Source organism: Dysidea avara, chromosome 7 (genome assembly GCF_963678975.1).
Source record: "Dysidea avara chromosome 7, odDysAvar1.4, whole genome shotgun sequence".
Classification (NCBI taxonomy): Eukaryota; Metazoa; Porifera; class Demospongiae; order Dictyoceratida; family Dysideidae; genus Dysidea; species Dysidea avara.
Window position 1 is genome coordinate 21,284,069 of NC_089278.1, and position 26,480 is coordinate 21,310,548.

The 26,480-nt window shown below is 39.8% G+C and overlaps 3 protein-coding genes and 1 long non-coding RNA gene across 9 annotated transcripts; all 4 read right to left on the bottom strand.

The window, feature by feature from the left end:
• Window positions 1–618: 618 nt before the first annotated feature.
• LOC136259688 (uncharacterized) lies at window positions 619–2,050 on the bottom strand. Its single transcript, XR_010703334.1, has 2 exons — window positions 1,726–2,050; window positions 619–772 (listed from the first exon to the last, which is right to left on the bottom strand). It is a non-coding gene; the product is annotated as an uncharacterized lncRNA (long non-coding RNA).
• Window positions 2,051–5,957: 3,907 nt separating this feature from the next.
• Window positions 5,958–10,221, bottom strand: LOC136260853 (uncharacterized). Of its 5 annotated transcripts, none has more exons than XM_066054743.1 (18): window positions 10,107–10,221; window positions 9,936–10,058; window positions 9,676–9,885; window positions 9,449–9,628; window positions 9,256–9,400; window positions 8,915–9,220; window positions 8,563–8,867; window positions 8,399–8,514; window positions 8,200–8,339; window positions 7,854–8,150; window positions 7,771–7,804; window positions 7,572–7,709; window positions 7,303–7,518; window positions 6,749–7,244; window positions 6,365–6,624; window positions 6,251–6,310; window positions 6,113–6,203; window positions 5,958–6,059 (listed from the first exon to the last, which is right to left on the bottom strand). In XM_066054743.1, the coding sequence occupies exons 1-13, from the start codon at window positions 10,217–10,219 to the stop codon at window positions 7,334–7,336; spliced, it is 2,292 nt and encodes a 763-aa protein (XP_065910815.1). In that variant the 5' UTR covers window positions 10,220–10,221; the 3' UTR covers window positions 5,958–6,059; window positions 6,113–6,203; window positions 6,251–6,310; window positions 6,365–6,624; window positions 6,749–7,244; window positions 7,303–7,333. The 5 variants fall into 5 exon arrangements, with proteins under 5 accessions (XP_065910815.1, XP_065910816.1, XP_065910817.1 ...); XM_066054744.1 differs by having other exon boundaries at window positions 6,365–6,682; XM_066054745.1 differs by having other exon boundaries at window positions 6,113–6,200; window positions 6,365–7,244.
• An 827-nt stretch (window positions 10,222–11,048) lies between these two features.
• Window positions 11,049–13,299, bottom strand: LOC136260854 (uncharacterized). The gene is made up of 8 exons (XM_066054748.1): window positions 12,877–13,299; window positions 12,473–12,822; window positions 12,364–12,420; window positions 12,103–12,315; window positions 11,613–11,693; window positions 11,495–11,560; window positions 11,155–11,445; window positions 11,049–11,105 (listed from the first exon to the last, which is right to left on the bottom strand). Exons 2-7 carry the CDS (start codon window positions 12,734–12,736, stop codon window positions 11,155–11,157), a joined length of 972 nt encoding a protein of 323 aa, XP_065910820.1. The 5' UTR covers window positions 12,737–12,822; window positions 12,877–13,299; the 3' UTR covers window positions 11,049–11,105.
• Window positions 13,300–14,357: 1,058 nt separating this feature from the next.
• On the bottom strand, window positions 14,358–25,838 carry LOC136259687 (uncharacterized). Of its 2 annotated transcripts, none has more exons than XM_066053195.1 (2): window positions 25,699–25,838; window positions 14,358–17,048 (listed from the first exon to the last, which is right to left on the bottom strand). In XM_066053195.1, the coding sequence occupies exon 2, from the start codon at window positions 17,038–17,040 to the stop codon at window positions 14,644–14,646; it is 2,397 nt and encodes a 798-aa protein (XP_065909267.1). In that variant the 5' UTR covers window positions 17,041–17,048; window positions 25,699–25,838; the 3' UTR covers window positions 14,358–14,643. The 2 variants fall into 2 exon arrangements, with proteins under 2 accessions (XP_065909267.1, XP_065909266.1); XM_066053194.1 differs by having other exon boundaries at window positions 25,679–25,816.
• Window positions 25,839–26,480: the final 642 nt, after the last annotated feature.

The following is a 26,480-nucleotide window of genomic DNA, read 5'->3' on the forward strand; positions in this document are numbered from 1 at the left end:
CATTCAAAATTTCCGCAATAAAAATCAATGCATCCTCGTCAATTTTATAGAGTACATCTACTGTCCTTCTTTATGCATGTATGAACTTGAAGTGCTTTATGCATGTGCTTTATGTATGAACTTTATGCATGTATGAACTTGAACTATTGTTTTGTGGCAAGGATGAATCGTGCCAGTCACGTCTGAGCAAGCTGAGGTAAATTTTGTGGCAAGGATGAATCGTGGCAAGGATGAATCGTGCCAGTCACGTCTGAGCAAGCTGAGGCGAATTTTGTGGCAAGGATGAATCATGCCAGTCACGTCTGAGCAAGCTGAGTCGAAAATTGTACTGGTAATTTCATGATGTATTTGAAACATTGCTGAAGGTCTTCCTCGACAATTCCACTACTTCACAAATCCAATGATTATAAGAGCTCTGTACAAGGGGAACAAATATCCTGGCATTGTTAAACTTCAGTCCTTTATTACAGTAAGAATTTGAATAATTGGTGTTTGTTTTATAGAGCCCGCAAGGCAATCTGATTGGCTCTGCCAACATTCCACAGTGGTCACAGAATGTGTGCAACAGTGACTAGAAGCTTATTTGCCACCCCCACACAAACTGTCTGGCATGGAGACTAGTTGGAACAATGAGTCCTTATTCTCACAGTGATTGCATAAAGATGAGATGACTTCGATCCAATAAGCATTTCTTGGCATTCTGTAGTGTGTTAGGTTACCTCATTAGACGTTGAATTCCCTAGCCAGTTGCTTGCAATATCTGAGTTTCCACCTACAAATAAGAACATCATACCCAATACACACAACATCACACAAAATCATGACCACGTTACCACATAATAAAGTGGTGATGAAAATTAAAATATCTATAATACACCTATCAATGTATTTACAGGGAGAATTGACACAAAACTGTTGCCGCACTATAGGACATTAATTTTGATAATCATTCATTAAGCACACAATTATACTTTTTCTTGTAACTTGTCATATCCCTGTGTGGATAAGTGAGGATTTGACACAATAGGTTTGCCCTTCTATGGGTCATTTGACATTCAGCTGTTAGAAATCCCCATATATGCCCAAGGGCAGGATAGTAGGGTAATACATTGATAGGTGAATTAACGTATATAACAGTAGCATCTCTATAGGGCAAGGAACATCTCTAAGTAGCGAAATGTTATTTTCTATTGGGACTTAATGTCACTACAAATATCAGTCACTTAATTGTACCTACAATAGAATAGCAAATAATTTTTCACATTTCTTTCTGAGAAAGTAGAATTTGGTAATACTAATAAGATGACAAAAACCACAACTGATGTTCAGCAACATAATATTATAGTTCCAATACTCAGTAGGACCATCTGCACAGTCGTAGATGGTTTTACAGCTAGAACCACACATAGGTAGTGACCATCCCTTGTTCAGTTATAACTGGTACAACAGATAAAAACAAACAAGTTATCTAATGTCAGATTTTAAAAAAAAAATTAAAACTCAACACATTCGACAGAGCCGTTCTTCCATGAGAGAATTCGTAACACCTATAGTGACACAAACACACACACACACACACAATTTGATTTATTGTTTAACCTCAATGCAATCGGCTTAAGTTGTTCTTCCTTGCAGGAGGTACAAACAGTTTAATACATAGCACAAAAACGAGACACACACACACAGTGGTGTCAAGAATAAAACACAAGCTGCTTCTTCACCAACCTGTGAATAGCTCTGTGCTGCCAGGTGATGCGAGACGCCACTGACAAATCAGTTCATAGTGATGAGGCAGCCAGTGAGAGAAACAAGGTAAGAACAGTCCTTCTGAAAAAACGGCAGGAGGAAAGAGTTCTTCTAAACTGGCTCAATTTTTTCGCCCTTCTTTTCTAGCGGCTACCAGTCTGGCGGAGAACACGACGTTGTTGGCCCTGCTAACTAGTCGGCTTCAACATGTCAGTATCCAGGATAAGTACACAACATTATCCGGAAAAAAATATTTCGTGAAAATTTTCTAAGTCCAAAGTGTGCCCAAAAAAAAAATTCGCCCGACCCGGTTGACCCGACCCGGTTTCAACGCTGGAGTAGAACAGTAACTGAGTAAGCAAGCATTGCTAAATATGGGTCATCACTTTTGTTTAACAAACCCTTTACTGTTCTGACAGCTCTTTCTGCTGTACCATTGGCTTGAGGGTATTTTGGGCTGCTTGTAACATGTGTAAAACCGTATTGGTTGTACTATGTTTTGTGATGTCATGGAAGACAACTTGGCAACCTCAATGTAACGAGAGTAGTAATCTGTGACTATGACTAGTAAATAGCTAGAATTTCTCCATTCAAAAATGTCAGTCCCTACTTTCTCCAATGGTCTATTTGGAAATGGTGATAGCAACAATGGTTCCACATAGTTCAACCTGTGCTTAGTGCAAGCAATACATTTTGAAACTTTTTCTTCAATATCCTTATTTATGCCTGGCCACCACACAGAATCTTTAGTTCGCTGTGGGCATTTTGTAAAGCCTTGATGACCAGAATGTAATTTTTCAATGATCTCAGGACGGAGAGAGGAAGGAATAATCAGTCGATTGCCTCTTAGGAGAATGCCATTGTTAACTCTCAGCTCATTTTTAACAGGAATGTAGTACTTCAGCATACCACTAAGGTCTTTTCTGGCTGGCCACCCATTTTGACAGTATAGTTTAAGTTTCTGACAGGTTTCATCCTATTCTTGGAGACATTTGATCTCCTGTAGCCACTTTGTAGTAGCTGGAAGATGATCAATAACAAGATTAACAAAAGCATTTACCTCTTTATGGTAGGCTTCTGCTGTGTGATCTTCAGTCAAAACTGGTGCTCTCAAAAAAAGTGTCTGCCTTGCAAATATCTTTTCCAGGAACGTGATAAATTGAGTTAGCTGAATCTCATCAGACATAATCTAAAACGTTGTGCTCTTATTGGTATTTTGTCAAGGCTCTCTGTAGATAGCAGTGGAACAAGAGGTTTGTGGTCTGTTTCCAATTTGAAGTGCATACCCAACAAATACCGCTGAAATCTTTCACAAGCCCAGGTTGCTGCAAAGGCTTCTTTTTCAATTTGGGCATAGTTGAATTCAGCTGCACTTAATGCACGAGAAATATATGCAAATGGATGAAGGCTGTAATCTTTCTGCTTCTGTCGTAAAATGGCTTCCAGTCCATATGCTGAAGCATTGGCAGAAACAATGAGTTGAATCATACATTGCTAAAACTTCAATGGATGTGATAGCATCTTTGAGACTTGCAAAAGCTCTGTCTTGTGTTCCTCCCCATACCCACTGAGTTTTGGTGCTAAGGAGTACTTGCAAAGGCTGAGTCTTGTCAGTTAAATTAGTGTGGATAAAATTTGCTTAGTTGGTTAAGCATACCAAGAAATCGACGAAGTTCAGTGAGGTTACTTGGTGGTTCCATGTCACAAATTACATGGATCTTGTTTTGATCAGGCTGAATTCCCTCACTGTTTACAGTTTGGCCTAGGAAACTGATGCTGGTAGCACCAAAAATGCACTTCTCTTTGCTAAGTGTAAGGCCTGCTTCACTTATTCTCCTGAGAGTTCTTTGAGACACTGATCGTGTTCCTGTTCTGTTTTGCCGTAAACTAGAACATCATCAATTAGACAAACAACTCCATCAAGGTCTGACAAAATACCACTCATCTTTCTTTGGAAATGTTCAAGTGCAGAGGTTATTCCAAATGGAAAACGATTAAAGGCATATCTCCCAAATGGAGTAACGAATGTTGTCAGTTTTGAGGATTCAGGTGCTAATTCAAATTGCCAGAAACCAGAATTAGCGTCAAGTTTTGAAAAATACTTTGCATCACCAACTTGGGCTAATACAGATGGCAAGATGTGATGCTCACAGCAAACACTTGTGTTACGTTTTGTCAGGTCAACACAGATACAAACTTTGCCATTGGATTTGGAACAACAACAATTGGAGAACACCATTCTGTGGGCTCTTCAATCTTTGAAATCACCCCGAGTGCTTCCATTCTTTGGAGCTCTTCTTTAACTTTAGGTAGCAGTGGTATTGCTATTCGGCGTGGGGCATGTAGAGCAAATGGCTTAGCATCGTTTCTGAGTAACTGTCTTGAAGCTTGCCTAATCCTGTAAATAATTGTGGAAACTGGATAAAGATATCATTGACTTGTACTGGCTCAACAAATGACAAAATCTGTAGGGCTTCAATGACAGGACGTCCTAACAAAGCTTTGTGTAAGTCTTCTATCACATAGATTGTTTGTTGGATTGATCTGTGGTTTCTTTCAAGGTAGTCCACAAACTTCCCTTGGACTTTCAGTACATGTTGGCCTGGTCCACTGAGTGGGACCATCTCTGCTTCTAGAGTATTCTGTGTTGGGAATAACTGTCACATCTGCTCCTGTGTCAATTTTAAACTGACCATTCAATGTCAGCTCTGTCACCCATGGGTTGCTTTTTGTTTTCATGAATCATTCCTAGAAAGAAATTATCATCTGATTCTTCAGCTGATTCTGATGTCACTAGAGAATGTACACCATCTTGAATTTCTGTTATTTCAGCTAGTTGGTCAATGGCACTTTTACTTCTACAAAACGCTTTGAAGTGACTTTTCTTTTTACAGTTGTGGCAAATGGCTTCACTTGCTTGGCAGTGAGCTCTACCATGTGATGGAGTTTGACTACACCTGGAGCAATTGTTAGGCATTGTTGTGGGTGGATTTTGTGATCTGGAAGAATCCTTACTGTGGTGGGAGTATGGTTGCTTATGGGTTTGCTTCTTCACCAGTTCAATTTTTGCTTCTCTAGCAAGTCATTTCTCACTGTTCTCTGTTGCAGTTTTATGGATTTACTCTGTCGAGCCATCGTTGTGGTTTTTCTAAGGTAAGCTTACTGTCCATCTGCAGTTTTTCTGACAGCTGGCTGTCTCTGATACCAATGACTATTCTGTCTCTGACCATTTGATCATGTAACTGTCCATAATCACAATTTTCTGCCAAGGAATAGAGATCAATTATGAAGTCATCAACAGGCTCGCCTTCTTGCTGCACTTTTCTGTTAAATTTGGCACGCTCAAAGGTAACATTGCGGCGCTTAACAAAGTGAGAGTCAAACTTCTCTTTTACTGTATTATAGACTTTGTCTGCTCTTCACTGAGAGGTTAGAAATATTATCAGCTTTTGGACCTATAGAGTACACAAAAGTATTTACTTGGTTTACCTCAGACTTTGAGAAGCTACTCGGAATCTCTCAAATCTGCGAATCCACTGAGGCCATTCTTCAGGTCTCTTGAAGTTGAATGGTTCAATTGGCTTGGTACCATAACTGGTAGCAAGGTTCTCAATTTCTGACACCATGTAATAAATAGTATTGCTCTATCACTATAAATAGATTCTCATAAAATAACTAGAGAGTACAAACTACACAATAACTCATACAAGCCTACTACAACAACTCCAAGGATGCATCATACATTATGTGGTTACATCACACCAATTACATAATTACCATAGAAACCGAATGTGTCTACTACACCCACTATTAATAGGTGTACAGGTCTGACCCAGGGGAGTATTTAGGGGGTTTCCTGGGGTTCTGGAAACCCCCTTTGAAATTTTAACTTGTAGGTTTGCAGCAGGAACACCAAACTATCTTATTTTGGCAGTATAAATGTGCAGAATAAATGCATACAGTAAGTGTATTAGGAAACTTACACTGATACTAATTCCTCAAAATTGCATAATAACAGAGAACATGGGTCATGGCCAAGGGTATAAGCTACCGCACGATTTTCGCCCAGAGAGGGGGAAAAGGGGAAAAGAAGTGGGGGAAAAAATTCATACCCGCAACCACAATGTAGTAATCAATAAGGGTATCGAAAAAATAATTAGCAGTGGTCACATGACCAATGATGTAGCTAGCTAAACTGTTTTATTGCACAATTGCATTAGCAATAGTCCTTTAATTAATTTTTAAAACAAAAATAACAGCTTGTCCATCATAATACAAAATAAGCTTTAGTCCCATCAATGTCTTGATGCAGGCTGGAAGAACAAGTAAATAAATTGCTTATTATGACAAAGAAGGAGTTGCATACCAGTGTGACGTTCAGCTTTTACTATACTTAGTAGAAATTAACACATGGCTATGTAGCTACCATCACACTACTGCATATACTATAACTGCTTCTATTAAAAGGTACATACAAAATGACAATAGAAAAGTACATTCTTACCGATATGGTCACTGTCACCGGTTACAATGTGTCCCATTAGAAGATGTTAAAAACATTCAGCTATTTCAAGCAGGAAAAATTATGATAAAAGAAATCATCATACTAAAGTCATACCTTGGAGCTGCAACAGTTACAGAACAAAATTAGTGCTCAACCAATTGTCACTTCATCAAAATGTACTTCATTCAACATACATGACATCGTAACCAGCTCCATGCATAGAAAAAGCACACAGTACTACTGACTTAGTAAGAAATTGAGAGAGTATGAAACTCTGGTAACACTGTAATAACACCACACAATTGAGTTAGTATTAGACAACCAAATTGTGAGACTTAATCATTTAAACTCCAGTACCACTACTGCAGCCAGCACTACAATAATACAGCACAATTCAGAGATAGTTGTAATTCAGTAAAATAATCAGACTGACTAAATTCAGCATTACCAAAAATGAATGCATAAAATTATCTTACAAGAAATCATTATTTTGCTTACATTCACATGACAGCTACTCCTGTCCTGCAGTATAGTGATCACTGAGCATGCACTTGCCTGATCTTGTGCTGAAAGAGTCAGTCCACTGAACTATCTTATGCACAGACTATCACGTTGCTGACTCTAATGGTACTTCCTATCTTCTAAGAATGGTGGTCAATGTACTAAGACCATGGTGAGCACGCCTAGTATAGCCAACTGTCATTGGATGTGCTAGGAATGTTCACTATGACCCCAGTACATTGACCATCATAGCCAGCCACAGGACATACCCAACCACCCACTTATGATGGTAAGTGTACCAGGAGCATGATGGACACCTCCAGATAGAGATATACCACCTGGAAATGTCAATCATGACCCTAACGCATTTACCACCATAGCCAGCCCTGTGGCACTCCCAAGCACCCAACCAACCACCCCCTATAAACAATTTTTTTAAAATTGCAGATAATCTGTGCATAAAATTAAGTAAATATCAGTGAATGGGACATGGCTAAAGACAAACGTAATAATAATTTCTCTTTTAAGTATGCACACAATCAGAGATAAACCTGCACTGTATAATTATAGTTGGTCTGCTTGTTATTGTTGCTGCTGTTGTTGCTGCTGCTGTTTCTGTTGTGGTTGTTGTTGCTGCTGCTGCTGCTGCTGTTGCCTCTGAGCAACTCGTGATGCCTTCTGTTCTGCCTTCCACTGCTCAACTGGCACTTGCCCTGGTATATTTGGGCAGTACCACTTCCCATAGTATTGAGCATGATTGGTCTCCGCTATACAAAAGATACTTAACAAAGTAACAGATCTCTAGCTAGTTTTCACTAACCACTTAAAGGCTGATGGCATTGTCTACACTCATGTTTCTTGTGCTTCTTTTGTGGCATGGGTTGATCTACACCAGCAGCAGCAGCTTGTGCTATCCTCTTTTTTTCACGACGCCATAAGGTGGTACGAGAGACGCTGCCTATGAACATTAGCACCATATACACAATCTCAATAACATTATTGTAATGCAGGAAGCATACTTGTCCCCACTTCTTGCTCCTGCAGTTGTAATCCCTGTAAATATAAATTATTCAACCCTCATGACATAATTATAAACAGTTACCTGCTCACTGTGTGAGTGTGGTAGTGAGGCTGACAAATGTGACGGTAATACTGCACACGTGACTCGGGAACCTATTAGTGTAGCAGCACCTGCCGTGGCCTTTCGTCTTGCCTGTCCACTAGTGTCCTTCGTCTGTGGAAATTGGTGAAATGGGGCTGGAGGAGTGGGAGGAGAGAGTGGCTGGCGTTGTGCTGGAGTAAGTTCTTCCTGAGCACAAAGTGGTGGAGCTGATAACTCCAAGCCTTGTGTTCGAGCCAACATCTCTTTCCTTCTTTCCTCCCTCTTGTGCCACTTTTGCTGGTTATCAAACAATCGACTTTAGCCACATTAAAAAGAAAAAACTAACCAAAGTGGTTTTATTGATGGTGTACAATGCAAGGTTGGTCCCCTCCAGCAGGTCAAGTGAGTTATATAAACGAGCACGCAGAGCAGTGTAATCCTTCAGCACCTTATCCCACTTAGATAAGTAGGTTCTACTCTGGCCACCTACATACAGTAGATACATTAGTAAAGCAATTAATGTGAGATGCAAGACCCATATATACCAGCACTAGAGGTTCTCCCTGACTTAATGTGCCTATTGCACAACAATATGCAGATTGCCTCCACAATGCGGCTCTCGTGTGGTGATAATGGCACTGAGACTCCAGAGAGAAAACACCTGTGGTACAACATTTTGCAAATGTACACAATCATAAAAAATGTATACCTCCTCATCTGCTCTCTAGTTGTGTGCCCAGTTCGCTTTTGGCCACAGAAGTGACCCCTCATTGTTGGCGGAGACCGGAGGAATACTTTAGTAGCTCTCTTATCAAATGCATCCAGGGAATCCCACAAAGCCTTAATCCTTTGTGCTTCCTCTTCAGACACTGACAGCCCTTTCAGCTCAACAAGCACCTCAGCTAACTGGGCAACCTTGTCCCATCCTGCTATTCCCCTGGAGTCTACAGTGCCGGTGTCAGTAATGGTGGATGCAGTGGCAAAACTATTAGTAGTGCTTTCATTGGTATCATCCTAGTAATTAATGTACAATGTGCATATTAGATATTTAATGCACATACTTCTTCCATCACTTCCTCGAGCTCATCCCCCACCTCCTCCACTAAGTCTGATGCTTCCACACCATCCATTACGATCTCTTCAGATAAGGGGGGAGTCTCACTATTGTCATCAATGAAGCCCTCATCCACAGCCCTTTCATCACTTTTCTCTTGGGCAGCCATGTTGTCTTCCATAAATTCTAGCTCCCTGCCAACTTGCCGGTACAGACAGGAGACCCCAAACAGCTCTTCATCATTACACTGAGTAGGTTCGTGGTGGTGTGGAAGCAGCTTGTTACCTAAGATGGATTCACTCAGCTTGTTGGCCTGGCAAACAGTGTACAGCAACTCTCAGGGCTAACATTGTAGGCGAGTTGCAAGTCAAACACTCGCATATGAGGCTGCTGCTGTGCGGCAGATAGTGCTCGGGCTTGATTCCACCTGGCCAAGCCTTCCAGTAAAAAAGCCTGGAAGTGCACATCACTTGCAGAGGATCCTGGTATAAATCTACCAAAACATTTTATCACTGCTCATCATGGTAGTTTACAGGCTTACCTGGCCAGGTGGAGGTGAAATGATTCCAGAGAAGTAGTCCCTCTTGAGCATTGGAACACCGAAAGTTGTACACCTCCCTTCTTAATGTGTCCTATGACAGTGTACAAGGCCACCCCTGGAGGATCTTGAATGCATTTTATATGCTTTTTCTCTTCATTCCACATGGTGACCATCTGTCCACTAAAATCAGGTATATGAAAAGGACACATTGCAAACTTAGTGTATACCTGAACACAGGAACACCAAGTGAATCAGTAGCAGGTGTAAATTGTAGCAGCAAGTCCTCAATAGCCTTGTATGTGTCATCAGCTCCCCTAGTCCTTCTGCGGCAGTGCCTGGACAGCTCCTCCTTGTTGATGGCCTTACATATGTCACTATCTGAGGGGTTTAGCACACCTTGTTGCTGAAGGTACCCTCTCTTGGCATCACAGAGACGACTATGATGTGGTAGTGAATGACTATGGATGGTGCAATAAGTAAACATTACCTATAGTCATTACTGTCCCATTCAAATATTGCTTGAGAAAGGCGACCCATTACCACTCCATAGAGGGGGTGTGATTCAGTTGTGCAGCCACGAGCAAATGAAGTGCCATATATCCAAACGTACCTATTCATTTGAATGGTGGATAGAAATAAAACAATGGTTTCTGCCTACTTGCAGATGATCCCACTCTGCAAACAATTGTGCGCACTTTGAGGTACCTGTGACAGAGCAGCAATCTCTGTCGGTGTACAGCAGCTGTGGAGGGTCCTGCCTGGCCTTGTCATACCTATAGTGAAAGTAGAATAAGCAATATTCCAGATATGTTTTAAAGACAAACCTTCTAATTAGTCCCACTGCCATAGGATGAAAGCCTCCCAGTCCCTCGGACTCGGTTAGTACTGAAATAAGGACCTCTCCCCTCTCATTGCTAACATTGGTACACCAGGAGGCACTCCCAGCTGCAATTCCCTGCAACTTCCCACACACTTTTTTTGTTGAATCGATCTTTAACACGGAACCAAACACTCCAGTGCAAGTGGAAAGAAGTTGAGGGAGACTGCTGAGAATGTCCCTGGCGTACACTGACATAAACCATCTACAAATGCCAAATAGCATACAAGCATGTACACATATGTACACGCAAGAGTTCTGACCGATCACTTGGCAGCCCTTCAAATGACACTGGGTCAGCAAACACAGGAGGAGCTTCTGATAGCAGTCCTGTCCTGCCTTGCCTATTCAAACACATCCAGTAAATTATTATTAGTATTTCAAAGTACTAAACTCACCTGTACTTTCGACAGTCATCAAGGTATCTAAGCTGTTTTCTTGTCCACTCCTCGCTGTGTACTTCAAACACAGCATTACGTAGTGCAGTGTGACTATTGCCAAGGGTTCTACCTCGCAACAGGGACACCACAGCCTTATCACAAGCCAGCCGATGGGTTAGGATTGCTGGAAACAGTGAACGCTGTGATTCAGTCAGCTGATTCAATAGCCTGGGAAGTAAAGTGGTATTCTTTAAAAGCAGTTCTTGCATTGAATCCTTACCGAGAATCCCAGCTCAGAAAAGCTTTATTGCACCGATCACAGCCAAGTTCTTCAGTTACAAGGTAGTAGTCCCTCAGATCAACTACTCTTCTGATTGTCTTCTTGTAAAGACCCTTTGAACTATTAAAATCGCAATTCAAATTTTGCACACCTTACTTAATTACTTTACTTACTGCAGTGACCTCAAGTGGCAATTGGGGCACTTTAAATCAATGGACCATGCTCTCCGTGGCATCCAAACACAAATCCGTCGTAAAACATAGGACTCTGGCTTTGGTTGAGTTGTCTTTAGATCTGCTATTGGGGGGTACCACCACAGCTTTGCAGCAACTGTGTCACTGATGGTGTTCTGTGCAGAGAACACAGTTCTGCCAATCCATTGCTGGTCACCAACATTCATGTGGTCCCTCCATGCAGCAGGCAAGCGGAGAGCATAGTCAGTAGGTTGGCGGCTTAACTTCTGTTTAAACATATGAAAAGATACTGTTAATATTAAATAAGCCCCTTACTGAAGTCAGGGTATGTTTTTCAACATAATCATCACCAGCAGTGGATGGCAACAATGACACAGCGTTCTGAATTATGTAATAAAATTATCTCACTGCAATTCTTTGCTGCTACAATTACCTCCACTGTTGTGGGTACTAGTGTGGCATTAACATGTGTAGCATCAGCTGACTGCAGTGTGGCACCAGCAACCGCTGAGGCCTACACACACATCAGTGGCGGATCCAGGATGGGGCATTTGGGGCAAATGCCCCCCCCCCCCCTTCAAGAAATTGCATACAAGATCGAGATACTCTAATAGAGCAGTCAATTACTCTAATAAAGCAGTCACAATGTTCATGAGGCAGTGTAGCTTACCTATGAAGCTATAAATAGGATTTTATTTTACATAACAGACGTGACATAGTTGGTAAGGATAACTAGCTATTATTGTCGTGACCTTTTTTTTTTTTTTTTTTTTTTTTTTTTTTTTTTTTTTTTTTTTGGCCTTCAACTATTTTTTAGAAAGGTGCCCCCCCTCTTTCCAAACTCTGGATCCGCCCCTGCACATGCACACACACACACACACACATATAAAAGCACTATAAATTTCAAGACTCATCTTTCATACCAGATACTGACTCCTGGCTACAATGCTGGCTGTTGGGGGAGGCATAATGATGGTAGATGGCATGGAGAGACTGGCATCCACACTGGATCTTGTTGGTGAGGAGGAGACTGATACGCTAGTGAGTGCAGAGGATATCGTGGTGGATGCAATTACACTGGTGGAAGGATCCTGCTGCCAGTCCACTACATTTGGCTTATACACACGAACACTAACCTGTGCTCCACACATAAAAATCACATCACCATATTTACATGAACTTACAGGCCGTGCCAAGGATGTGTGTGTGCTCCTTTCAGTTCTTTGGTAGCTTGTAGGTGCCTGCACACATTGAAATCATATAAAATAGGCAAGAGTTTAAATGTATACTTACCATTGTTACACTAGTAGTTGTTTTAGAAGTAAATGATGAGGGAAGGGACATTGATGATGGGATAAGAAGGACTGAAGAAGGAGTAAGAGATACCAAGGAAGGGGTAAGAAGGATTGGTGATGGGGTAAGAGGTCTTAAGGATGGGGTAATCGACGATACAGAAGGGGTAGTACAAATTAAAGAGGTAGTAAGAGATCTTGAAGAGGAAGTATGGGCACCCTCCACATTCTGTAGTAACACGTGTGTGTAATCAGTAATTTGCATACAAATATTTCCTGTTCCATTGGAATTGTATCTGAGGTATCTGAGGCAATGGTGGCTGGGGGTTGTGCAAAAGAAGTAATCGATTCCTGATGCACAAAGGAAGTTAACAAAAAAATAAACTGGAATAGATTTTCAAATACCTGTCTCTCAGAACCACTAGCATCACCAGTAGATGCAGCAACAGTCTGGGATTGCACATATGGGTTCTGTACGTGCATATATACCATATATAATGCACAGACATCAAATCACTATGATTTTATAGCACATCTCACCATGCCTAGTATACGAAAGTGCGATCATTACAGCAAAACGACTTACAGAGGGGTGGTACTGGCAGGTACAGGTCCTGTTCCCACCTTCATGAGCAGGGCAAGCCATTATTATCCATATCACTGACTCCCAGTGCGATCCTTTAGGTGGTTGTTCTCCTCTTTTGAATTTCTCACCGGCAGCAAAAATACGGAGACGCTTCTTCCACGCGCTGGTCGACTTGGCCTTGTGACTAGCCTTCCTGCTAGCCCCAGAATGACAACTACCTCGTGGATACATGGCAATAACTATTAACAGTTGTTTAGATATCGACTACCGTAAAAAAATTGTGACGTATGGCCCTATTAGTTTCAAGTTGTTGCACGCGCAGGCGCACGTCCTATTTGTTTCAATTTGTTTCATCAATTGGAGAACATTGTTTGGCAGTGTGAGCCATGGCCAATCAAGATATTCTAATAGAGCAGTCAGATGTATCCTAATACTGTCTACTCTAATAGAACAATGATATATATATATATAAGCAGCTAAATCTTAAACTAATATTGGAGAATTTGAATATACAGTGGTCCCTCGATTATCCGAACAGATTGGGCCCTGAGGGTGTTCAGATAATTGAAAAGTTTGGATAATAGAATCCCATTCATTTATATACAGAACCCTGTACAAATACTCTAATAGAACACACACTTTAGACAAAATACTCTAATAGAACAGTTATCTCCATAGTTTGGATAATCAATGGCCGGATAATTGAGAGACCATTATATGCATATTTGGATCACTACAATATATATCTGACCAGCCATAAGCCATCATTGACATTTATGACTTAAAAGGATACCAAGCATGTATTGAAAATAGTTTACTATAATATACTCATGAAATCATGGATCTTCTGTGAATGCTATCCCACTAGGGGCCTGTGAATACAGGGAGTCATAAACATGTAACTAAAATGTTGAAGAATGCAGAAAAAATCCAAGACCCAGTGGTGACTTGATCCCCAGCAACGTGCAGTCTAGGCATGCGCCAAAGAAGCCACAACAACCAGGACTAAGATTTTCTCTGCATTCAACCTGTACTTAAACATCGACTTCTTGTCAGCAATGGTTTTATCTGTGAATGCATTCCCATTAGGGACCTGTGAGAAGGCTAAAGCCTGTGAATACAGGGAGTCATAAACATGTAACTAAAATGTTATCTTGAAGCATTTTGATGTTCAAAATCTGTCAATGGCTAGGGGCTGTGCCCCCAGACTCCTGTACCTTAACTCACTATCAAAATTGGAAACCACCTTGGAAAAATCCCCTGCAGGTGTTTGCAATATCTACTAAAAAGTTGACATGCAGTATATAGACAGTGACACAGACAGAATGCAGCAGAAATTTTTTCGTGAACAGTTTCTAAAATCATAATAATGCACAAGTACACTCACACAAGAATATACATGAAATATGCAATACATGTTCAAATCATGTCTTGTCTAAACAAATGCACTAAATAATGATAGGATAACAACATTTTCACAGTGAAAATAAACAAGAAGTGCAATAAATCATGATGGTAATGGTATTAAACTAAAACCAAAACACACAATATACCTTACTGCAAGTACACACGAAGTGGGAACAAAGTTAAGACAATGTGCCGTAGATGCCGCCCTCATATTTCTTGGCTGAAGAAGAGCCATCAATCAATTTCATTAGTCGTAGCTGATGGATCTTCTTTGTGATGCCAAGATCTTCAAGTTCATTCTTTGTGAGATCAACAAGCAACTCACCATCAACTTGTTCATGTCGAAAACTGTCCTTGTATTCAGCAAGGTTCATATCTCCAAGTAGTTGTAACACAGTTTCAACATCCATTGTCTTCAAGTAGGCAATGTTTTCCTCTGGAGTTGTTTCAAAAGTAGGAGTTGCAGGTGGCACCATAGGTTGAGTTGGCTCTTCCAGTGTTTCATAAGTCGGCTCCTTGTTACCTATTGGTACTGGTTTGGATGGAATTGCAGGTAGTACAGTACTAGGCTTGGCTACTGGACTAGGAGGCACTGTAGATTGAGTAGAGTCCACCAGTGCATCATAGGTCAGCTCCTTGTTGCCTATAGGTACAGGTTTGGATGGAATTGCAGGTAGTACAGTACTAGGCTTGGCCACTGGACTAGGAGGCACTGTAGACTGAGTAGGGTCCACCAGTGCATCATAGGTAGGCTCCTTGTTGCCTATAGGTACAGGTTTGGATGGAACTGCAGGTGGTACAGTGCCAGATTTTGCTAATGGACTAGCAGGTACTGAAGGTGGAAGTTTGTTTAATGAAAATTCGTGCAATGACTGGTGTCTAACAGGTTTAGGAGGTGCGGGTGATTTGGGGGATTTTACACCAGACACCGGTGGACTTGTAACGGTGGCACCAGGAGCAGTAGATGGAGCAGAGGACTTCAGTGGTGGAAGGCTTGGTGGTAAGCGCATTGCTTCTGCTTTCCGAACATAAAAAGCATTTTCTCCAGGTATTGCTTCATAGATAGCCTCAGGCCGTTCCAGGTCATACAAGTGTGAGCTTCCATCATCTTTTTGGACTTCTTCATAAAATTGCTGCTGAGCTTTCAACTCTGTCTGGTTCTGTGCAGGATACAAGCTTTTCTTGATCATAGAAGGTTTGAAATTCTCATAAGCATGTTGTACCTTATTATAGATTGGCTCCATATTGAGCTCTGGTCGTTCCATACATTGTATTTGAATTGGCATAATCATTGGGAGCTCAACTATTGGGTAATCTTTTTCACCAAAGATGTCGGTACTACAAATATAGCTGCGAAGTGGCTGTGGAGAATCCAAAACAAGCACAGTGCCTGTACGAAGGCAAGATAGCTTGCCGGACTCATCATTGTCATTGAAAATCATAGCTGTATAAGGAAATTCATTGATGTATTCTATATATTCCAAAAGGTACATTCGTACATCGGAAGGGTCAACTGAAAAGTCACCCACACAATTAAGCCCCAGTTTCAATTTTTGTCCACTTTTGTTTGTGCATTTCAGTACTGTTTTCTTCTTCTTGCCTGACACTTTTCTTGGAAAGATCAGATCACCAGCTGACACAGATGATTCTTCAGATACACCAGCGAAAGACCTAAAAACTTTTACTACTTTGGGTAAACTTTCGTCTCGCTGAATCAAATCACCTACTGTTTTATAGCGATATGTCTGTTCTTCTTTCTCTAAGCTCTTCTGCTGATAAGGGCTGAATTGGACAGAAGTATTCAGTGGGAGGTGGTAAGTCTCAGCTTTGCTCCGTGTTGATGCTGTTATAATTTTTGAAGACTTGATGAAGAATAAAATAAGCTCTTCACCCTCTGACATACTGAACTGCTCGGTTATCCCATAATAGCCAGAATAGACACGTATGATCTGTGGTAAAGGAAATTCAGCTGCAAACTCTTCCAATTCATATGGTTTAGACGTGATTTTGTATTTGTTAATATCAGTTGATGTAACAGAAGGAGCAGTGCTAGCTGGTTTCATTACTAATGTATCAGGCTCTGCATAGTCTGGCATTTCATCAGGTAATGCTTTCTCTTCTGCTTTAGGTTTTTGTGCCACTATGTACCTGGAGCCAGGGTCATCATACAGCTCAGTGGTATCTATTGAAGTAGTCTGTGCACTTTTGCTTTCAGAAATAGGTGCTGTATTTGCAGGTGACCCAAATGGTTTTGGCAAGGGAGGTTTTGGTTTAGTGTTGGTTGGTTTAGGAGAAACAGTAGGCAATCCCGATTTGACTGCATCTGACTTGAGATCTTGTTCTTTTGGATTATGAGCATTGGAATTTAAACTACCAATTATAGAAGATACTTGTGTAGACGTCCTAATTCGTTTTGGTGGTACAAGAGGCTTTGACTCATCTTCATTTGTGCTATTTGATGATAGATTGGCTCTTGTGCGTGGAGCAACTACAGGCTTCTTCGGAGTATCATAAATTGAAACAGACTCTTCAGTGGTCCCTTCAGTATCTTTATTAGTAACCTTTTCTTCAGCCATAATTATCACTAACAAGAAACAAAATATTTATCAAAAATGTACTACTTTATCAATTACATTGATACATAAAAAGTGTAGTAAAGTTATATCATGGTAGCAGTAGAATATCTTAGTTATTGACACAAGTCTGTGGTGAAGCCGAGGATGAGGATGTGTGTCAATAACTAAGATTTACGACTGCTGCTGTGCTATATAACTCATAGGCGGTGGAGACAGGGGGCCAGGAAGGCCATGGCCCCCCCACTTTTCAGGACACTGTTTGCAAGAAAAGATCGAGATACTCTAATAGAACAGTCAGGATCTGGATACTCTAATAGAACAATCACAGTATTCAGAGAAGCATGTAGCAAATTCCTTAGCTACGTATGTGTAGTTATAAATAAGGAGATGTAATTGGTGGAGAGCAGCTATTGTCAGCAGACTGTGACCTTCTTTTTTTTTTTTGGTCTTCAACTTACAGCTGGCCTAGCCCCCTCACTCTTTGGCCTGCTCCACCGCCCCTGATATAACTGGCATTTATCCAGCAGGTAATTTGACATACCATACAGTAAAATACTTTGGAAAATAGCATTACAATCGCCAAAGTTTTATCCACCAATTATTTTTAGCAATCACATGAGCAGAATAGCCATGTTGAAAGGATGGGTATCAAAGTATCATGCAGGTATCGTGGGTATTTCCAAGCGTTCCCTTCAGTTGTCACGAGGTTCATTGTTCCACAAGAGTTTACAACAATCCAAACATTGTTCTCGACATTACTAGAACCATAGATTATCTTGACAATCTATGCTAGAACCAGCTACACTTGTACAGTAGCTACTACTCGAATGCAACTTCGCTATGCACAAGTGCAAGCGATTAAAAGACTTGCTAATTAAGGTATGTGGCAGCCATTTCCATCATGAGTCGTCATCCCTCAATGCGAGGGATAAAGACTCATGATCAAAACAGCTGCAACACCTCTTAATTGGTGAGCTGTTTAATTACTCACACTCGTTTGTAGCGATGTTGCATTCAAGTGGTACAGTACGCGGTAGATAAAATAAATTCAGGTGAAGCCTCATCCGCCAAATTTTTTTTGTCAATTTTGTAATGTTTTTTATATATATATATATTTTTACTATACTGTATATGGCATACTACATTGTAAAAAAAGTTCCCATAACCCACATGCCTTTTGTTGTATGAACACAAAACAAGGATTTTCTTACTCTCCATGAACAGATAAATCCAATGGTGCATAGGTTTATTGATCTGAGCTTTGTTTCACTGCATACCAAAGCAATTTAAACGTGGATAAAATTTTTATGGAGTATTTTTATGCAGTTTATTTTACAGCAAAACAGAGAAATTGCTAATTTTCACTCAGCCAGTCACAAATTGTTTGAATTCACTTTATTTTCATCATGGCTAGCTCTTAGGAGTCACTACCAGCCTTTTACATTTCACGCTCGTTCAATCATTTTTTGTTGGTGAATATCTGTCATCAGACAAGAATATTCACTACACCGTTAGTTATTACCACCTGCTATGATGTTGGTTTGATACAAAATACTCAAAATTTTTGTTTAATCATCCATGAAATTACCTATTTACTAGCTGTACTTGGATTCTGATGCAATACACAGACACCCAAGCCATATAAGCAAAGAATCCCTATAAGACTGCACACTGTACATTTTTCATAGACAGAACCCAGGGGCTCCTTAAATATACCCATCCCTGTGGATGTCATGCATTATTTCCAATACTGAGTATGCATTATATGAAATTTCAGTAAACTTTTCTCCACATAGTTGTGGTGTCAACATTTCTACTAATTTTATAATAACATTCTCACAGTAGCACAATGAGAGCAATTTGGTGGCAAAGATGAAGCTGAAGTGAGTGAAGAAGAGAACCTGATGAACAAGAGCTGGACATATCATTACTATTGAAACAAAATCAGCTGTGTGGAACTACTTTCTTAGGCACAATGATGAAGACTGTAGTATTTGTATTGTATATTTTATTTGACCATTCACGTGTGTTGTAATACTCTAATAGAGTGCACATTTTTTCAAGGACTTCTAATCTAGATTTTCTATGTGGCAGATCTATAAAATTTTGAACTTTTACTATTGAGTTAAACAAAATTTCATTTATAAGGTAGAAATTAAGTGAGTCGAGCAGCTGACAACAACAGTTCACTGGGGTTTTAGGGTTTGGAACTTCAGTATGGAGGTCCTTAATTTAAGCTCTGCACAACCTTTTTTGTCAATGTTTTGTTTGCACATTTTTGTGACTATTCTATTACAAGTATTTTGATTACATTACCGTATACTGCAAATTGTTCAAGGTGGAAAGGTTTTACAATAGAGTAAATACCATAATTCACTGGAAAACTTTTGTGGTTTTTAGTTTTGTAGTTTTCCTGATTTTTAAAATTCCTGGTTATTAAAAAGTATCGAGAAATGTCAGTTTTAAGTATTCAGTGCATTGTAGCTCACCAATGGATGAAGCTACATGTACCAAATTTTCACACGTTTTATACCATTCCTTACCTTCTGAGCATCCACTGTACAAGTACCCAACAACTAAATTTCCCACTACTAATATAGTTTTTAAATCGGGGTTGACTGCACCAAGCAAGCTTTGAAAGGGGTGGGTCGGAGGAGGGCAAGGGGCTGTTTTCTACTGCCATGGGAGATAAGACCGGTTTTCCCAGACCCAGTCAAATATAAGATTCTTAGATACCTATTGCAATAAAAGGTCATGATGGCAGAATCAACAGCAGAAAGGGAATTTGAAACGAGCAGCTGTGTTCGTGGGTATCACATCTATCAAGATATATGGTCTCCATTCATCGGCAAGCAGTTAAACTGTAGAAGAGAAACCAGCAATCCATGAGATAGTTATGCTATTATGGTTACCTATATGAAGGACGGAGCAACAGTAGGGCATGTGCCTCACGTATATCAGCATTGTGCTTGCTGCTTATTTGACAAGAAGTTTCCTACTGCAGTGACTGAACAGCAACGTTTTCCCTATGACCTTCCGCAAGATGGGATGGAGATACCTTGCATAATCCGTTTCATGGGGAATGGCAAAAAGAGTTGGAAAAAAAGATGCTTCTTTCTACAAAAGGCTATAATTTTAGTAACAATACCAATGATGATACTGGTTACATTATTATCTATACAGCTAGCTCAGTTTCCCCAAGCTAGGATCAACACAGGCTCCAGAGAGAAAGTGCTCTGTGCAGTAACTGCAGTTCAGACTGAGAAAGATGTACTCACATATGCTATTGGGCACAGTTAACATCACAGAATACAGTCAGCATATCCAGTAATCAGAAGTCTTTCTAGTCTTTGTTGACTGGTTTTACGTATTGTAAGAGTATTGAAAACCACTAAACCACCAACTATCACTGCATCACAGGAGCCATTAGATCCTACTATTATCATGGACCATTCATATTCTGCAGTTGAAGTTATTGACCAACCTACAATTTGGCCAATGTTATGAAAATGACAAACGTATAGCAACAAATCACAATGAGCTTACTGATAAGCATATACAAACTTAACAATTTTTAACAATTACACAAAAAAAATTGAAATTTTCAACTACAGTAGGGACCATAGCACATCAATAAAAAGTACTGAAACAAGCTGGAGTAGTGTATGATATTAAATCACAGTAAAACAATAAGAAGCATTATATCCCTACTGTGAAATTGGGAATTTTCAACTAGAGTAGGGACCATAGCACATCGATAAAAAGTACTGAAACAAGCTGGAATAGTGTACGATATTAAATCACAGTAAAACAATAAGAAGTGTTCATCAATAAAAAGTACTGAAACAAGCTGGAGTAGTGCACAATATTAAATCACAGTAAAACAATAAGAAGTGTTCATCAATAAAAGTACTGAAACAAGCTGGAGTAGTGCATGGTATTAAATCACAGTAAAACAATAAGAAGTGTTATATCCCTACTGTGCATTTCCATTATGGTATCTTGAGCACAGTGGGATATAACACTTCTTATTGTTTTACTGTGATTTAATATCGTGCACTACTCAGTTTGTTTCAGCAAGGCCGGAGGAGACGGTCCGGTTGGTCAGGCCTGAGTCGGACCAATAATCTGGAGTTGAACCAACTAGCTGACCAGTTCGAACTAAATTACTCTCATGCAATCTTTGGACAATCACATCTACATGTAGCTACGTACATTTTACAGATGTTATTGAAAATGCATGGCACTGGTTACCTAGTTTCTCAGCCTAACTAAAGCACAGAATTACACGTATAATACCTCCAATTACCTTACAGTACAGCATGGCATTCTTATCGTTTTGTACAGAAATGATTGTGGGTTCTACGTACAGTATCACGTGTGCTGACAGTTGGCATTTATCACGTGTAAGGCAGGTGCCTTCTTTGATTCTAAACCAGCATACTTATATCACAATTCAATCTTCATAAAATAATCATTAGCATTCCTTGGCTTGTCTCTCTTGGCTTCTTTTACTGGGCGAAGGGCTGGCAGTGACAAACCAGATGACTCATTCCGCGGCAAGAAGCTGTACACCCATACATTACATGGTGGCCATCTGGATGAGATGTTGAGTAGAAATCACTCCTCTTCAACCACCCACTCGTCCTGTCGAGATACTGAACAAACTCTCAGTCTCACCCACATCGCGCCATTTTTGAATACTGATTGGTCTCGTGACGGTCCACCAGTATCCGTTCACTTCATACAAACCAGTATAGTAGTATACTGTATTTTTGTAGCTGTGTAGCTTTTTATTGTAGCTGTGTGAATTCACTGTATAGTAATTATATCCTAGCTAAAGGGGGCCATGCTGCTGTGAAATTTGGGGAGACAATTGCAAGTAGCTAGCTAGTTTTACTTTAAAATTTAGCATCAATTTTAAGGCATTTTCAAGCCTTTAAATTGCAAAAATTCTGCAGCTCCTGGGGGTTGCACCCCCAGACCCCCCCTTGAACTTCTAATTGCTAGCTATAACTAAATGAACCATATGCATACAGCAAGTTTCATGCTGTGTCCCCTGTATGTCAGGTCTACAATTATACATAGTATAGAAAGTCTGAAGAACAACAGATAAGCTTGAGCATATTTATATAGCTAGTTAGCAGTGAAATATCACTAAAATTGCATATATCTGAGTGTCTGATTTTCAAAACTTTCCTGTGGAGGCATGCCCCCAGACATCCTTAGGATGCTCGTGCTTCGCACTTCGCACACTGCGTAACAGCTCCTCTCTCATTGGCATGTATATAGTAGCAATTTCAACATTATAGTCAATGGCCTGACCAACTCAATTTTCCCTCCTCCGGCCCTGTTCAGTACTGTTTATCGATGTGCTATGGTCCCTACTGTAGTTGAAAATTCTAAATTTTTCGTGTACTTGTTTGTTAACTTTTTTGTAAAAAATATTATGACTGGTGCACCCACACATACCGTGAAAGAAATGGAATGTATCCATTACGCTTTGTTGTCAGTTATGTTCAACCCATTACACAGCAGTACAAATCAAGAACTGTTTGAAAAGCACCTCTACAAATCAAAGTAGCCACTATGAAAAATACAGATGATTTTTGTTACGAAAGGAAGCCATCACGTGCTACCGCCAAATCAACACTTTTCGCTGTCAGCAGCAAAGATGAATGGGACACAAAGGAGGACAGTAATAAGTCCATAAAGAATGCATTATACATACTGCGGTATGCCAAAAGGCACCTCTTGGGTTGAAGCGACGTCAAACAGTGAAAAAACCAAGCCCATAGCCTTAGCCGTTATTGAGTTACGCTTGTTTGAAGGCATCAGTCAGTTACTCAGTCAGTCAGTAGATGATTCCGTTTAATAATTAAAAATAAATAAATTCCGTACTCCTAAAAAATCTTCTACAAAATAATAAACATCTCTGAAACATAAATGAAGGTGTTAAACAAATCAGTGTAGCTACGCATACAAAAAAAAATGTGGTAGCAACATATTTCCTTCACGTGGATCCAGTCTTTTATATAAAGAAGGGGAGGGAGGTAACTAGTAGAGATGTACCAATCTACTGATCTAGTATTGGATCAGTACTAATCTCAACAATTTGAGCAAAATCGGTAGAACTGATTTTCTGTTGAAGCCACCGATTCATGATACTGATCTTTCTAATCACCATTTCTTCAAACATACTAGACTTTGATCGTTTCTCTGCTCCATTTACAAGCTAAAGTATAGTGCCATTTCTTTGCCTTGTGCCCATTGAAATGATGAGAAGCCATATAAATGCACACGAGTTAGCTGTTTTAACTACTGAAACTTTTGAACTTACCAGAGGTCCTTGGCAGAAAACAATGAATAGTGCATACCATATCAAATAGACTAAAATATTAGAATGTCTGCTACAACAGCCTACAAACCATTTCGGGCAAGTCTTTGTAGGAGCATGCATTAAAATATTTGTGGGTGCTGTCACTGCTGATTATCTGGGTGGTGTAATTGAGGCCACACCACCATTGGCATTGACTCCAGCAACAATGCTGTGATCATCATTCAGCTAACAATTGATCCAATGCCGTTTCAGCTAACAATTGACCCAATGCCGTTTCAGCTAACAATTGACCCAATGCCGTTTCAGCTAACAATTGACCTAATGCCATGATCATCATTCAGCTAACAATTGACCAATTAGCTTAGTCTGAGATTATAAGAATTACCTGTACAAGATCAGTCATCATATTAGATAAAAGATGTTAGATTGGTACAATATGGGTAGATCGGTAATAAATTTCCTAGATCGGATTGGCATTGGTAAAGCTCAGAAAAGTTGAATCGGTACATCTCCAGTAACTAGGAGGTCCACTCTGGGGCTTGGTAATGTTTACTGCAGTCTAGGCATGAGTTATATAGTATGTGAAAGTAGACAGCCATTCATTGGCAATGTTTCACTGAAGCCTGTGAAAGTACCACCTACAGATTCCATAAAAAATTGACAAAAATAAAATAATTTTGTATCTGGCCGAATAATGATTAGGAGCAAATAGGTACAACTGGTGCTCTTGTGGATGTATCCTTGACACAGCTTTGGATGCTTCATGACTTTGTTGGTTCACGATTAGTTTGATGCTATTAAACTATTGCTTATTTGCTGGATTTCTTGTGACAGGGCAGACAAGCAGGAGCGCTGCCACACATACTAATACAATACCCGTCAATCAGACATGCACAAGAAGTTGAAGGAGTCGATCTTTGATCATGGTCATGGGGCCACAAATATTATTTGTTACGATATACCAAGTAACTAAAAATAATCAAAAACCACAATTGACAATTATCTTAATTAGTACAATTGTATGTGAAAGCTAGCATTAAATCTGGGTGTCAGGTATTGGAATGCTACGTACTGATGTCACGTTTATAAAAATGTTTGGACTCCAGTGATTAAAGAGATAAAGGAAAAAAAATACATTTCAGCTGTTGAAAAAATAGTGCACTTCAATTAGAGCCTCTTTTTTGCCTAATACAAGAGCTTAACATTAATTATTCTTAGAGATGTTTATTGCATACTAACGTATAGGGATAACAGTTTCAAGTGATTTTGCAGTAAGCCAAGTGTTTTTATCACTACAAGTTTTAATATGCAGTAAATATACATCTTTGAGGAGTAAACTGTTTTTAGCTTTACAGTATTTTTAATTATCAAGTGCAAGGCTCTTACTAAAAGGAAAGGTTTCAAAGAGTCTTTGGAACCACCCCTGAGTCCTCCACTGGCTATATGATATGACTAACTACAGACTTTGTCAAGTACCAGGCCATGCTGCTAGCTCAGTAATAATAAATAATTGTGTTGCACATTTAAAGAGATTTTAGCACTTGAGAGATTGTAAACATGCAATAAAAACACATCAAGGGAATTTTGAGCAATGACAGTGACAGGTCACTCTACAAACTTTTAGGGAAGACCCTGCATACTTTAATTTTATTGCTACAACTATATTCATGGGGCACAATTAACTCCTACATGCCACTACCAAAGCATGTATGGCTTCACACTTGTTATTGCAGATCAGTAAATAATGTGAACCATACTTGTTATCCCACACATGTCATCTATTCACAAAATTAATCATAGTTGTCAACATAATATTTCAGTAACAAGTGAGTATGTCATTATCAAAATAATTCCAACACCAACATAAAAGCCCATTACACATCATAAAATACCTGTTAGACTCTTGGCACCAACATAATAACCTGCTACATATTGGCTACCATACAAATGTTGACAATAAAAAAAAAGTCCCAAAAGATTCGCGAGGCTTCCACTACAACACTTGTTTGTGGCTGGATGACATGTAGCGGCTTTGGCTACTAGTAGCTAGCTACATGCCCCTACGTATACCGTGTGTAAACCACCGCATGGTAGTGGTGAGCTGTTTGTCAGAGGTCACCATGCTTAAAATCTCACTAGCTCTAGAAAATGCCTACTAAAAGAAAATTTACACAGTATCAATGCCGTACCGAGCCACATGCACAGCTCTTATACATACGTACGGTATGCCATCATGCCCATCTTTAGTAGCATGCAATCATAGTACTATTTATTTATTGTAGCTACACATACACTTACTATAATAACTGTGTACTCACGCTGCTTAGAAGTGGATAACAAACTCTCGTCTTCACCTCTGAGGAGTATCGTCGTAGCACGTGATCCCACACGTGATCATTCGCATCATGTGGTAAGACTCCAAAGGTGGAGTATAGCCTAGGTTATAGCAGCTTTTATAATATATACACCACCAAATCAGTCAACTCCAACTAGTTAAGCAAACCTTTTCGGCTTAACACAAAGGGCCGACTATGCAGCTATCTATTAGCTACAGCATCTATGGCTATAGATGGAGCTCGGCAGCAACCACATAACATGCTTATATGTGCATAGTCTTTGTACTTGCTACCCAGCTAAATTTCTCGCACTGAGCTTTCTAAAGGAATTTAACAATGCTGTAACACATTAGCCAATCACTGCTGTATGCACTACAACTATCTAATGCCCCATGCGGCATGTTGTGTTATCAATGACAGGGTAATTGTATTAGTAAAATTTGTACACTGCAAACAGCATTGTGACCGGATTCGACAAAACCAGGCTTCCACACACATCCGATTCCTCAACTTTAATAGCTTATAACTTGACCAGTTAGTATGCTATTAATCTACAATTTTCACACAATTCTCTCGTAGTATGCAACAACCGGTCAAAATATGTATGTGATAGCTTACTTCTACATTAAGTTATGGTCCTTTACGGTCACAAATATGGATGTGTGTTGAAGCCTGGTTTTGTCAAATCTGGTCACATATAAAGACAAGTATATGCATGTATACAGTAAATAGAATGTAAACATGAAGTGAAAATACGACCTGAT

Coding starts and splice junctions, on each gene's coding strand:
- LOC136260853 (XM_066054743.1), bottom strand. CDS start 10,219: ATGACAAGGCCAGGCAGGACCCTCCACAGCTGCTGTACACCGACAGAG. Junction 9,221..9,255: donor ACTTGCAACTCGCCTACAAT/GTTAGCCCTGAG, acceptor ACTGTTTGCCAG/GCCAACAAGCTGAGTGAATC. Junction 8,868..8,914: donor TCGAGGAAGTGATGGAAGAA/GTATGTGCATTA, acceptor ATTAATTACTAG/GATGATACCAATGAAAGCAC.
- LOC136260854 (XM_066054748.1), bottom strand. CDS start 12,736: ATGCAAATTACTGATTACACACACGTGTTACTACAGAATGTGGAGGGT. Junction 12,316..12,363: donor ACACATCCTTGGCACGGCCT/GTAAGTTCATGT, acceptor TGTGGAGCACAG/GTTAGTGTTCGTGTGTATAA. Junction 11,446..11,494: donor AAAAACATACCCTGACTTCA/GTAAGGGGCTTA, acceptor ATGTTTAAACAG/AAGTTAAGCCGCCAACCTAC.